The following is a 13,241-nucleotide window of genomic DNA, read 5'->3' on the forward strand; positions in this document are numbered from 1 at the left end:
TCGGTGCAATGCACTTGGTGTAGACTGTTAAGGTTACATTTTAAACCTGCAGAACATTGAAAAAAAGACCACCTTCTAAATTCAGAGTGGTGTAACCAAGACTGGCATAGAGATTGCCAGAATTTTGGCATGGATCTATTTAAATTCATAATCATAACCACTACATTTGCATTACTGTATTTCACACAGCACAAGCTGCATGTCCAATATGCTTAATTTTTTCCCTAGTACTTCTGAGAAGGAGGCAACTTGAAACCCAGTTGCTTGCGGTAGTTATATATGGAACTGCCTGTAGAAATCAGCTACCTAACTTTGTTTATATGCCTAAGAAAACCAGGGTGCTCTTTTAATATAACAAATTTAACAAAATCCATCTGGACCTCAAGCTGTGCTCATCATTCCTGTACGTGATAAAATAGTTTGTCCGTCTTGGGGAATTTTGCTGACAGCTTACTGAAACCAGTTACTGCCTAATCCATAAATGAGACAGAACTTCTTTCATCCACATGTGTTTTCTTTTAGTATCTGGGTGGTTGAAAGATCATCACTGCAGAAAGTTTGGATGTATTGCTGTGATAATGGAATCCACTAGCAAAGCAAAGCATAAAAATATAATGTAACTATTGTTGTCATCTATCTGTACTGACAGATATAAATAAGGCCACCAGCACTGTATTTTTTTAACTAAATCTCGAAGCGGCAACAAAGTCATAAGAACGAAGAGCCTACTTCAAATTTTGAAGAATTCAATTTCCATAGTTAGTCATACAAAAATACAGGAAATTTTAGGATAAAAAGAAATTGGAAATCACATTTAAACCCATTCTCTCCCTTAGGTTACCATTCATTATCTACCACAGATTTCCCACTAATTATCTAAATAATTTTTAGAGTTTTTATACTTAGTGGTATGAAATTATAATTTTCCATAAATAAAGAATATTCTTTGCAACAAAATTTCATTTACCAACCTCCTTCATAAATCAACTTCCTTCATTCTTTTACATTTAATTTGAAATGCTGCTGTTGGCCCGAGGATTAGATAGACCAGTGATACTCTTTCACATGCAGAATCTTGCTCCCCTTCTGTGTGCGCCATTTTCACAACTCTGATCTTAGTTATAGACAGATTCCATGGGATTAGGAATGTTAAAGTATTACCACACTGACCAAATCTAGATAACTTTGTTAAGAGCCTACTGTAGAAAATTCATTATCCTCCTATGCAGACTTTACACTAAGGGGAAAGCGGCTCCTCCATTGTCCTGGGTTCAGCTTAAACCACAACATCGACAAATCAGTTTAATTACATCCCTCATCTGTGTTGTCTCTTGTAGGAGATACCAATTAGCTAGTCATCCAAGGACAGCTATCCTCCTGAATTAGTCTCCTGAATCCCCCATTTCTGCACAAACTTAATTCTGTCAGTCTCATAATTTTCTGATTATAACCTTTCACTGGGGCTTCTCTTTGTTTACCATATCAAAACAACCTGGCTATGAAAGATGCAGGGTCCTAATACCACTTGCTGTGCCTGTTTCAGCTTTTGTTGGCAAAGGGCCCTAGCACTCTCTCGCTGAGATCGATACCAGAGTAGATAAAGTAGGTTGGCTTCAGTGGCGTGCAGAACGGGCTCACACCTAGTAATGATCACAGGCATTGATGATTTCTGAGGACACCACAACCCCCTGGGAAATTGAGTAGAAATTAAGTAATATGCTTCCTATACCTTCGCTGGAAATAATAAAGATAACTTTTCTGACAGAATACTCTAACCTAAAGTAACTGCAATTATTAAGACATAGTTTCAGAGACTTAAATTACAACTCAAAATGTGACTGCTTACTGAATATTTTTAAAAAGTACAAAGTCTGTAGAAAGAATACACCTTTTTTCAGTGTATATGTTTTAGTTTTGCTTACATCTCTGCACACAAATGCGTACATATCAAACACACTTAAATGCATACAGTGCCTCAAAAGAACAGATTTATTTCTCAGGTGTCTAGTGCAGTAAAAATATGTGAATCCTCAAGTCAAGTAAAACACCTGTAGGTATAAGACAGAAGTTTATGGTGACAAAAATCAACCTTCTATATATGTGTGTTTGAAAACAAACAGAAAAATTCTTGCTTTCAGTTTACAGATAGGAAATAAGAAAGACGGTATCAATCTTGGTGTAATATTTTTTTAAAGAGAAACATTTTGCAGCCAAAACACAGATATGAATAGAAATTTAATCAAAGAATGAAATTATTTTAAACTCCTGCCATTGAAGTAGGTCTAAAGCACACTGATGGAAGCAGAAATTTTGTTAAACCAGCCTTAGATGTCACTTTATGAAGGCATGAATGCTGGGGTTCTGAAAATGGAATGACTACCTTTCCTCCTAATTAGGTATATATAAACATAGCAAAGTAAAAGAGGAGAAAAAGGTACTGAAAGACCATACGATCTTGGGGAACTATAATGAAAAGAAAGCTTTATAAAAATTTCATCCCTTCTTTGCCTACCATTCCTAAGCAGACAAAGGACTAGTGTGCAATCACCCTCTTCCAAATAGTGAGAAACTGCTATGCTCTAAGCTTTTTTGGACAAACAGAATTCCTTGCAATAGTGGTGATGTATAAAGGAACACAGTAACTACTTTTTTTATTAAACATTCACCATGTGTAAATTAGAAAAGCAGGAAAAATTCCAGTTCTTCAACTGAATTATAAGCAAAACCCATTAAACAAAGGTATTTACTTGAAGCTGGCTAAAACCTTAGTTCCACCGATTAAAGCAGTGAACACTTGTAGACCTATGTTCATAGGAAAAATAAATAATTTCTGAATCACAGGATGTTATTGCTTCTTATCCAGTACTAAATATCCTTCAGAAAGCATAAATTCAACTTCAGAAAATGCTCAGCATAGTCAGATTCTTCTAGGGTCCTACCATAATTTCCTAAATTACACGTTAATAGTAAGCTTCACAGAGAAAGCATACAAAGACATTAACTTTCAGTAGCAGAGAAAGAAAATGCATTTCAGATCGTAATGCCCAAGGCAAACATAATTTTATCGTCATTTTTGTATCAAATGAGGTAACTAAAATGTCATCAGCAACATTTTCCTATAAACATAGTTCTATAACATTCCTAGTTTCAAGACAAAGATTTCTATTAGGCTGAAGTGTGACATTTTCTCAGTCATAGACGTGTATCTTTTATAAACATGAAAGTGTAATTAAGATATGGATTCAAGAACCAAAATTTCATTCTGCTAGCCTGATACTTTTAATCCATCCTAGATCCTTGATTTATCACATTCTGGACATACAATTGTTCTGTAAGAACATAAAACATTTCAAACAAGGAAATAATAAATCAAACAAGAAATAAACCCAACAGAGCAATATCTAGAACTCTTCATGAAGAACGCCACTTTACATAGCACTGAATGTGAATGCCTTTTTTTAACTTCCCATAAATTATAAGTTGGACTCCATTTAAAGAGATACTTTGTTTAAACTGATTCTTTTGCCATGGCTTGTAAGTAAATACCTTCTCAAAATTTTCAGCCTCAGTCTGAAAGAAATGTAATTCGGCAGTTAAAGATTCTGCTGAGTGCTTTGCTTTCCTAAAACTAAATCATAAACTGACCACTTAAAAGAAACAACTAGGTTGAGGCCATTTCTTTTCCCTTTCGAAGAGCACTCAAGCAGAATTTGGCACTCAAACCCAGAATGTGTGGCGATAAAAAGAGTTTATAACAAATGAAAGTATTACTTATGCCTTTTACCCATGTATTTTGCTAGTCATTTGAAATTGCCTGTTTAGATTTGGAACTGGGTATGTGAGAAAACATGAAAATAACCAGTATACTAACCTCATGGTGTGCTAATTGTCTCTTACTGTTCAAAGGACAGTAGAATCACTATTAAATGGAAAGAATGCCTTAAAATTAATTAAATTGGGACTAACTTTACTTGAGAGTGTTCTCTGCTCCCACTCTGCCTTTAGTCCCAAGAAACCCAAGCTTAATACCAAAACAACACTTAAGATGTTGTTTTCCTACATACATTGAAAAATAGCTTAAAAAAAAGTGCCAGTCTTTTAAGTCTTAAAAACTGAACCTGGGACAGTTGCTTAATTTTTTCAGAAAACTGTCTTTTCTTGAACAGAAAAATAAAAGGCTTTTACACCTGAGAAAATGAAACTTTTAACTTACCTTGACTGCATATCTTGGTGTGTTTTTGACTGGCTGATTTCAGCTGGAGAAGGGACTTGCTGTTGTAGCTCCACCAAAGACTGGTAGTACTGTTGCTGATGATGTTGCTGCTGTTTGTACCGAGACAAACTGAAAAACAGCCCTAAAATGGCTTTCAAATTTCCATTCCTTATTTCTATTTTAAAAATAAAAAAAAAAAAATAGAAAAAAAAATAGAGAATAAGAAGTGAAAATACTGTGGGTTTAGACTTCAGTTTTGTAAGAGTTTTATACTAAAACATCTCTGTACATACCTATAGCTACACGTTTATGCCTTATATCTTTTCATTTATCTCCTATATCAGGGACATGTTAGGTGGCACTGATAATTTGTTGTTATCTTTGCTTATTTATGAGTCATTGTTGCAGTAAATGCAAATCCCTATAATGTTTTCATGATGAGTCTCATGTACATGGTCATAAAAAAAGAGTTAACCGAACCCTGGATAACATACATAATCTGAAATGAATACTCCTGCCTCAACACGGTACAAGTATTTTTAGTAAACAGAGGAGCATCTACAAAAATCTGAATTCTTTCTGGCCTTAGGTACACACCTCTTCTACCTCATGATTGTAAATGACTCTCTTTACTTTTGGGGCAAATTCTGTGCACAGTGGGAACAGTGACTTCTAGAAAATAATCAGAAAGAGGAGATGGTAACAGTCTTCTGAGTGAGTACATACCCATTCCCACAAATTTGCAAGGAACAGGAAAGAAGGAGATTAATAGAAAATACTTACTAAAAAAAAAAATGACAGTAAAGTAGATGATTACATCTTTGAACTTTTGAACTACATGATTTTCTAGCTTTCTCTTTTACACAGCTATTACTGATTAATGAAGACTTCAAAACTACAGCTGTCACATAAAGCTAAAAGAGCTGCTCATGTGAAATTTTGGAGGCCACAGTAGCATCCTCATGTCTGCCATTCCTTTCTTAGTCTTTCCCCAGCCTGAGATGAAGGGTTCAAAAGAATAATGTTATCCTTTGTTCATAAAGGATCTCTGTGTCAAAAAAAGAAGCCTCAGGAGGCTTTAATAAAATTATCTGCAGCACTTAGGCCTGTTCGTAACCTCATTATTAATTTTCTTTGGCACTGAACTTCTTGTGAAAGATTTTCATTAGACCTATAAGTCTTGTAACCTAACATGCAACACTGCAATTTTCTGCTTTCCCTGCAAATCTAAATACTGAGCTGTATGTGCTATGCAGCTTTCTTAGGTCATTTTGAAAGCAGAATTCATAAACAATGACTGTTATATTTGTGTCTTTTAAACAATCTTAATTTTCTTTCAATAGAATTAGGTGAAATGTTAGCACATACACTAACAGGCCAGCAAACAGTGGAGCCCTTAAGGTGTCAACCAGTTCTTCAAAAGCAAACATAATCCTGAACACAGGAATATACTTTGCAAAATGGAGATTTGTTCTAAGTATCCGTACTTTCACACTTTCCTATGAAGATGCTGCAGGATCTTTGATTCCCTGTGAGATGACCAGACATACAGAAGAACTTTCTCAGAATTAGAAAGCTTTCCAGGCAACAATGACTTTAGCAGTCATGTTGCTTTCAAGGCAGATCATTATCAAGGAACACAGAAAACTTATATTGAAAATAATCTTAAAAAAAACCCAAAACCCCAACAATAAACCCACATACCTTTAAGCTTTAAGCTGCTCTGATTCTAAAAGATTTTCTGTATGTGATACTGGTTTATTTATTCTTATGATTTTGCATCACTTAATGCTCAGAGAAAGAACCCTTTGTTATGTCCCACTCCCAATTTTTTATACTAAAATTTTGTTCATTTTCTGTTTAACCACATTTTTTACTGTTTCTGAAGAAGGCTATCAGATTTGAACTCATTTTTCTGTCCTACTTTTAAAGTAGGAAAAGGTTAAAATTGGAAGATATCTCTTAAACAGAAAAAAAAATCCAGAAGCTTCTAATGTGTACTAATTACTTGAAGGGGAGTGGAGTGTTTTTCTTTGTAGCAAGCTGGCTTATTATTTATCATTTGGGTTCTCCAATATAGATCTTGGAGTCAAGATTTGAAAATTATCTTTGTTCTAGATCTCCTTGCTCAAGTCTCAAAATGAGGTGGGAAGCTGGTTGTGAAATCTTCAAACCTTTTTAAGATTATTGTTTCCTGTTGCAGAAACTTTCTAGTTATTAATAAATGACCCAGTAGTAACAAGACACATTTACCAAAGCCTACTGCAAACAACAGACTTATCGTTTCTAAACTGAATTGATTTTAAATATAAATGTGCCGACAAAACACTACGAAGGTAACTTGACAATTTCATGATTAAAAAAAAAAAAAGTCTGTTTTTCTCAATTTCTTCTCCTCAAGAGAAATTATTTCAGGATTGTACATGCTAAAAATGGTATATTTAAGGAATTCACACTGCTGTGAAACTTTGAACTAATATAATTACAAGGATTTTAGCAGATTTACACCAGATTCATGACCAACAGCAAAACAGCAAAACTACTATTAATCTTACTTCAGAACACATGGTCTGTCATATAAAAATTCAGTTTTGAAGATTGATGAAAGTTTTAAAAAATAGCCCCTACATTTAACACTTTTTAGGATTATTGCTTTTAATAATATTTGAACTTAAGGGTACACAGTTGAAGTTTCCATCCTACTAAAATTTTTCCAAAGCAAAAGAAAGTTATGAATAAAGGAATGTATTACAGAATGCACTCAGTTTTTGATTTAACAAAGAGCAGAAAAAGTGTCATTTGCTGTGTCATGCTATTAAACAATGAAGAACATTCTCATAAAATAAATTCATGCTATTCACAGATTTGATTGTTATTTTATATACAAGTAAAACTAGGCTGTGCTTAAAAGAATAGCTCTGAGGTGAATGGCAACATGTAAATGTTCAGTATTCTCTTGCATCAACCTATCTACAGTATATACAGAGGTTCTTTCAAATCAATTAAGGAGCTTTCCATAAATGGACAATCAAAGTGCATATATAGTATGTACTGTGGCCATGTTACGCTTCTGCTAAGGTACTGGAAAGGTGAAGCTGGTGAAAGATAACTATTCTGCGTTAATTTCAAAATCAAACAGCGGTTACCATTCACAATTTTCTCTCTGTATATCTTCTAAAATTCGATCGAAATTACCATCTCTGGGAAAAAAATAAATATTTTTCCTTTAGCTTTTAATTGTGCTACAAGCAAAATAAAAACACAGGGTTACATCTCATTAATAACTATAGCCTTTAGCTTCCACAGAAGTCAGAAGGATTTTGAAGGTGCACTGCACCTTGCTGAACTGCTTAATTTGTTACAGGACAAATGCTTGTATACATTTTATCAATTTACAAGATAAAGTATCCACCTCACTTAATTCTACATACTAATTAAGGCTATCAGTATTTTAATGGTTTTAATTTAATATATTTATTAACTTAGTTGTGACTGTATTAGGCAATCACTTGAGGTGACTAATATAGCAAACAAGGCTGTAATAGAAGCAGCAAGACCACTCTTTCACTTAACATATGACATCAAAAGAATACAATAATCTTCAGACTCATCCTGACAACATTACTACTAATAATAAATCTGCTTAAACAAATAGTCTTCTTTGGGTTTAACTAACTGACCAAGATTCTCATATCTATGTTTGTTGTCTTGAATAGCATGTATGAACAAGTTAAAAAGTATGCTTAGGAAATTCTGTAGCTATCTAATATTGTGGAAAGAAGATGAAAATATTAATATTATTGCAAAAAACAGTAGTTTAAAACACTGTCTCAAGCTTCATAAACATATTGAATTTCTTGGTTCAATTTCAAGGGAAAATTAAAAGGTAACTCACTGTCACTGATCTATATTTGCAGGCTGTTCAAGACAGCTGGAGTTTGGTATTTAGGTGTAACTAATTTGTATTAAGAAAATTAGTTTTCAGAAAAAAAGCACAATTATTTGTTCTGATGATTGGTTTCTCTTACCTTCTGCAGAAAGACCTTGGACATTTACGCCTCTGGCTGCCAGAAAGCTAAGGCAGACATCAACATTCTCAATCTGCAATATGAACAGAAATAACAAGCAGCATAAGACTATTTGACAAAATGTAGACTTGCAGGGAGGGAAAAAAAAAAAAAAGAAAAAAAGAAAAAGAAATAGCCCAGGAATGAATACTTTACATTCATCACATACTACAGCTCTTTACCAAAGTTTAACAAGAATGATTACTGCTAATTGGGGAATTGATATAAAGCTTTCATTGTCCACTTTGGTGCTTAAAAACAATTCATAAATGCCCGATCCAGAATGGCATGCTGGCAAATCAGCAACCCACCTACTTAACATAAAACTGGATTTCATACGCTACAAACATGCAGCAATGAAAGCACCCATAGAGGATTAGACTCTGAGTATATGTTGGTGACTGAGTTAACTGAAAAATGTAAGTGAAAACCTCCAACAAATATGTTAGCAAAGGTAATTCCGTGGGATGATGTAGAATTCTGTGAAAATGATGTCACAGCAGAGGTTTATTCTCAATTTCTTTCCTTCAAATCTTATGTTAAATAGTTTTAATGTATTTAATATTTATGCTTCTAGAAAGATCATTTGCCTTGTAAAGGGCAAGGTGCTGACTTCTGTTGGTGGTTTAGAAGTAATCTTCAGTTACCACAGAGAGCTTTATTTAGGTAATTGTAGATCAATGAAAGGATAAAACTCCCGTCTCTAAAAAGAGTAATCACAGGACTTATTTGACTTCTTTCATGTGTCTTTTTAATAGATTTGGTAGACAGGATGTTCCAAAAGGTTCTCTTGAGTCACCATCCCTAGCTGGTTCCCCCAGTCCTGCCAGGATCTATGAAGGAAATAACTATAAATGTAAAATCCTTTAGCTAATAACTTTGTCTATATATATGCTACTATGAAAACAGAAAAAATATGTATAAAGAGGTGTCCTATGCCAAGTGCTTTCAACAGACTTGATCTTAAAATATATTTTTTAGGTTGATGGATTTTTTCAAGGCAATTAGGACCACAAAAATAAAGCAAAACATTTAACAATATATTTTAGATACCTATTTTTGTTGGGGAACATTAAAAAAAAAAGGCCTAGTCAACACCAAAACATAAGCCTGCAGTAGATCAAGTCACACAGTTAATTTTATTTGAATGTTTACACGTTTTACAATACCTCATATCAACAGCTTTCAACCACCAAAAACATGAGGGGTAAATTCATTCCTTGAATAAAAGCTATATGATCCTTGGCAGTACCTTTTCTTTCCTAGGAGGAGAATCTTTTCTTGTTGTTATTTTTCTGTGACTGTAGTTCTGCCATTATTCTCAGAAAATGGTATTAGCAAAAAAAGAATATAAATATTTTTACTACTGACCCTAGAAGTATATGTTACAAGCTCACACAGACTGTCTTGATCCACAGGGATTAATTATTAAAATATAAATACCTGCAAAATGTTTAGATATGTGCTTTTTAAGGGCAATAAATGCTACAGCATTAGTAAATACATCTTTAGAAAAAGCCTTTTCAAATATTTGCTACCGTATAGAGAATGATAAATAATCTCTCTCCTGAATCAAGTAAAAAAACCCAAAAAACTTCCAAAAAACCAACAACAGAAAGACCCAAACCAAACCCCAAACTCCACAGCTAACACTAACTAAAGTTACTGCAAAACAAGTTTACCATGAAGCTTTCATAAATTTGTTTGGTGGGTGTCATCAATTCGCACAGCTGAGAATGTGGAATAACCATTGCAAAATCAATGGGGTTACTCCAACTGTGGCCCAGCACAGACACCCAGAATTGGACTGCAATCCAGGCATTGACTCTGTAATTTTCTTAAATGTTTATGTAGTTTTACACCATGAAAAAAACCCAAATTAACTAGGTTATTTCATAAGATGTAGAGATGTGATACAGCTAAGTCAGTTGCAAGTTGGCTGTAGCTAAAAATAGGAAGATCTGGTTCTTCCTCACCTCCTCTTCCTCCCAGGTGTGGGGCCCTGCTGCTGCCGCTGCCTCTGCTGAGCTTCAGCACTTCTCTGAGCACACCGGGAGCTTGCTCCGCACAGAAAACTCGCCCAGCAGAAAAGGCAAACGTATTTTAGTCTCTCCAGTTTCCCGTGCAGTCAGATAAGCACAGGAGTCAGCACAGGGGAGGGCACGTCCCAGCCTGAGTGAGGCATGGTTTGGGAGAGGAAAGGGGAAGTGGGAAGGAGGGACAGGCAGATGGTGCCACTCCTGATGACAGCAGCAAGGCACTGGGCTGGCTCAACCCTGACCTTCAGCTACACCCCTGCATCAGTCCTGAAAATAATGCACACGAGAATATTTCTACTTGACCTTTAAACAATCTCAACTACATAAGAAAACAATTTGAATGGAAATTTTCCTGTCCTGAAGAATTTAAAAGAACTCAAGATTTGTTGAGTATTAGCTGTATAACTGAGTGTCTCTTTGAACTTTCAAATCAACCATAATTCAGAATCGACTACTTCTAAGATGGGAAATTTTGCTCTACAACAAAGTACTGGAAGCCAAATTGAAAGAAAAAGAAAGAAAAAAAAAAAAAAAAGAAAATTGTCAGTAGCATCCATCTCGAAATAACTGAAATGGTATTTCCTAGCAGACCTCCTAGTGTAGCCAAGATATTTTTCATAATGGGCACGTGTCCTCTGCAGCAGTTCAGAACACATTATTTATTAGAGAACATTTAAGGAATAATGTGTTGTGAAAACATGTCAATATCTATCCGCAATACTGAACACTTAGTAAATAGTAAGCCTGATACATTAAACCTTAAGATACATTTAAGGTGAAAAATACCCTAATGTCACCTGGTTACATTTTTATATACATATTATATACAAACATCTATTTCTACAGCATGTGTCTTTGAAGTCACATCTCTTGAACTCTCAGACAAAACTAGTCATTACCATTAATACAAATGACTCAATATATTTCAGAACTACAAAGCAAATTCTGTTTTGCTTCAAAGTTCACCAAGAGAACTGCAACAAAAGCACTATGTCCAAAGTCATCCCTCTTGGTGGTGGTGTATGAAGCAATAGCAGCGGCCAACTTTCAGACAATAGACTGTGGTTGCACTGTTAGCCTTATAATAAAGTCTTGTTTTGACTTGTGAATTGAGCAAGTTTGGTGTGGCAACTCACAGCCACATAATACATGGAAAATGTCAGAAAATAACTCTTACAGTTAATTTTCTGATAATAAGTGCTGTTACTACACAACTCTGAGGAACTGTTAGGAGATTCAATGAGACATGCATTAATACATTCTTGGGTTATTTTCACTTTCTTTCCTCTCCAGTCTAGAAAATATTAGCCTTAAAGTTGTCCCATTTTGAAGCTTTCAGCATGTCTCTAAACATTGCTCTAATTACCTACTTCTTGCCTTGGCAAACCACAGTTATTCTTTGAACTCAAACCCTAGCAGACCCAAACACTTTTTATTCAAACTTACTAACAGATGAGAGTAATTTTGCAATTACAAAAGTTCTGAGAGAATTCAAGCAGCTCCCACTCCTCAATACTGTTTCAATCAAGAGTGGTATGAATCCCTGAAGTCCATGTTTATTTAAGTAGTTAGTGGTGGGCTTATTATACACTGGGGTAAACTCTTCCTAGAGCTGACACTGCATATCTAGAACTCTACCTGCTTAAATATCAAGGGCTGAACATTTTGCAGTGTAAACTTAACATACATGGGCAAAAACCAAAGTTTGTATCTTATATATGCCCATAATTTTGCAGTGAATTTTGCTTGCAAAAAGTACCAGTTTATAACAGAGATAATGTTCATCAGTATCACAAATAGTATCATCAGAATTCCAAAGTGTTGTAGCAGACAATATAGTTCATTACAGTACAGAATTCAGGATGTAGAGATTGAATCCAAATAGTACATATCAAGATACAGAAAATCAACTCAAATTTGCACATTTGCTTGTACAGGCAGATGTTGCCAAGATCAGACTGTTGGTGAACTCTCCATCACTGTCACTCCCCAAATTTCATTGTTCGAGACACTTCAAGTTCAGAAGAGTGGAAATTGAACCTTAAAGCTTAAAACCTATAAATGTGATAAAGAATTAATGATATAGTAGACCTGCATTGCCACGTAGATATTTGTTCACTTAGCTGCTCAATTAACCATGTTGAAAGTCAATCAATACTAGAAGAGCTTGCTTTTCAGAGGTAACAAAAAACTAACTCTGATAATATATTCACTTCTTTATGAAAACTCAAGAATAATTCTGAAATGTAGCTCCAGCATGGTGAGTATAGATAAACTCAACTAAGAGGATGATCATTTAGGAATTAAGATTTGTGGGCATCATCATCATTTGTTGCTACTCCAATCTCTGGTGAGCAGTTTCCCAGATGGAGTGGAAGAGCTGATTTTACTCCAGCTCCTGTGATAAAGAATACTGGTGTTATCAGGTAGATAACACCATTTGATGCTTTTTAAATTAAGCCTATGGAGTTATACTTAAAATATATTAAGCTTCTTTCATAAATAAGATCCTTTTAATATTGTTCATACACACAGCAGTATGAAAACAGTATCTGAAATACTTACACCATAAATATTAGCGATCCCCAAGGTATTTCTATACTCACATTTTAAGGGGTTATAGTCCAAATGATGATGTACAAATAAGCAGAAATACCACAACCGTGACACTATTAATAAATTATGTGGCATACAAAAAAGATACATTGCAAATCTGCTGTAACATTTTACATTGTGTAGTTGTGGATAATCTGCTTTTGACTGGAAGCTATTTGAAATTTTACTGACAGAAATAAATCACTAAACCAGACTGTGGGACTTGCAAATAGACAAACAGTAGTACTTAATACCCAGCAGTTACCAGACATACAGGAAGAGCTCATTTGTGGCATTGTACTCACCAGTGACTCAACATATAGAATA

The 13,241-nt window shown here is 34.7% G+C and overlaps 1 protein-coding gene across 1 annotated transcript in view; it reads right to left on the bottom strand.

The window, feature by feature from the left end:
- The window catches only part of LOC104408760 (neuron navigator 3-like), a 263,938-nt gene that overhangs the window by 154,414 nt on the left and 96,283 nt on the right, over positions 1–13,241 (bottom strand). The window contains 2 exon segments of the mRNA XM_010018466.1: positions 4,214–4,388; positions 8,242–8,314. Coding sequence (XP_010016768.1) covers positions 4,214–4,388; positions 8,242–8,314 — 248 coding nt within the window.

Source organism: Nestor notabilis, unplaced genomic scaffold (assembly GCF_000696875.1).
Source record: "Nestor notabilis isolate BGI_N333 unplaced genomic scaffold, ASM69687v1 scaffold287, whole genome shotgun sequence".
NCBI classification, from domain to species: Eukaryota; Metazoa; Chordata; class Aves; order Psittaciformes; family Psittacidae; genus Nestor; species Nestor notabilis.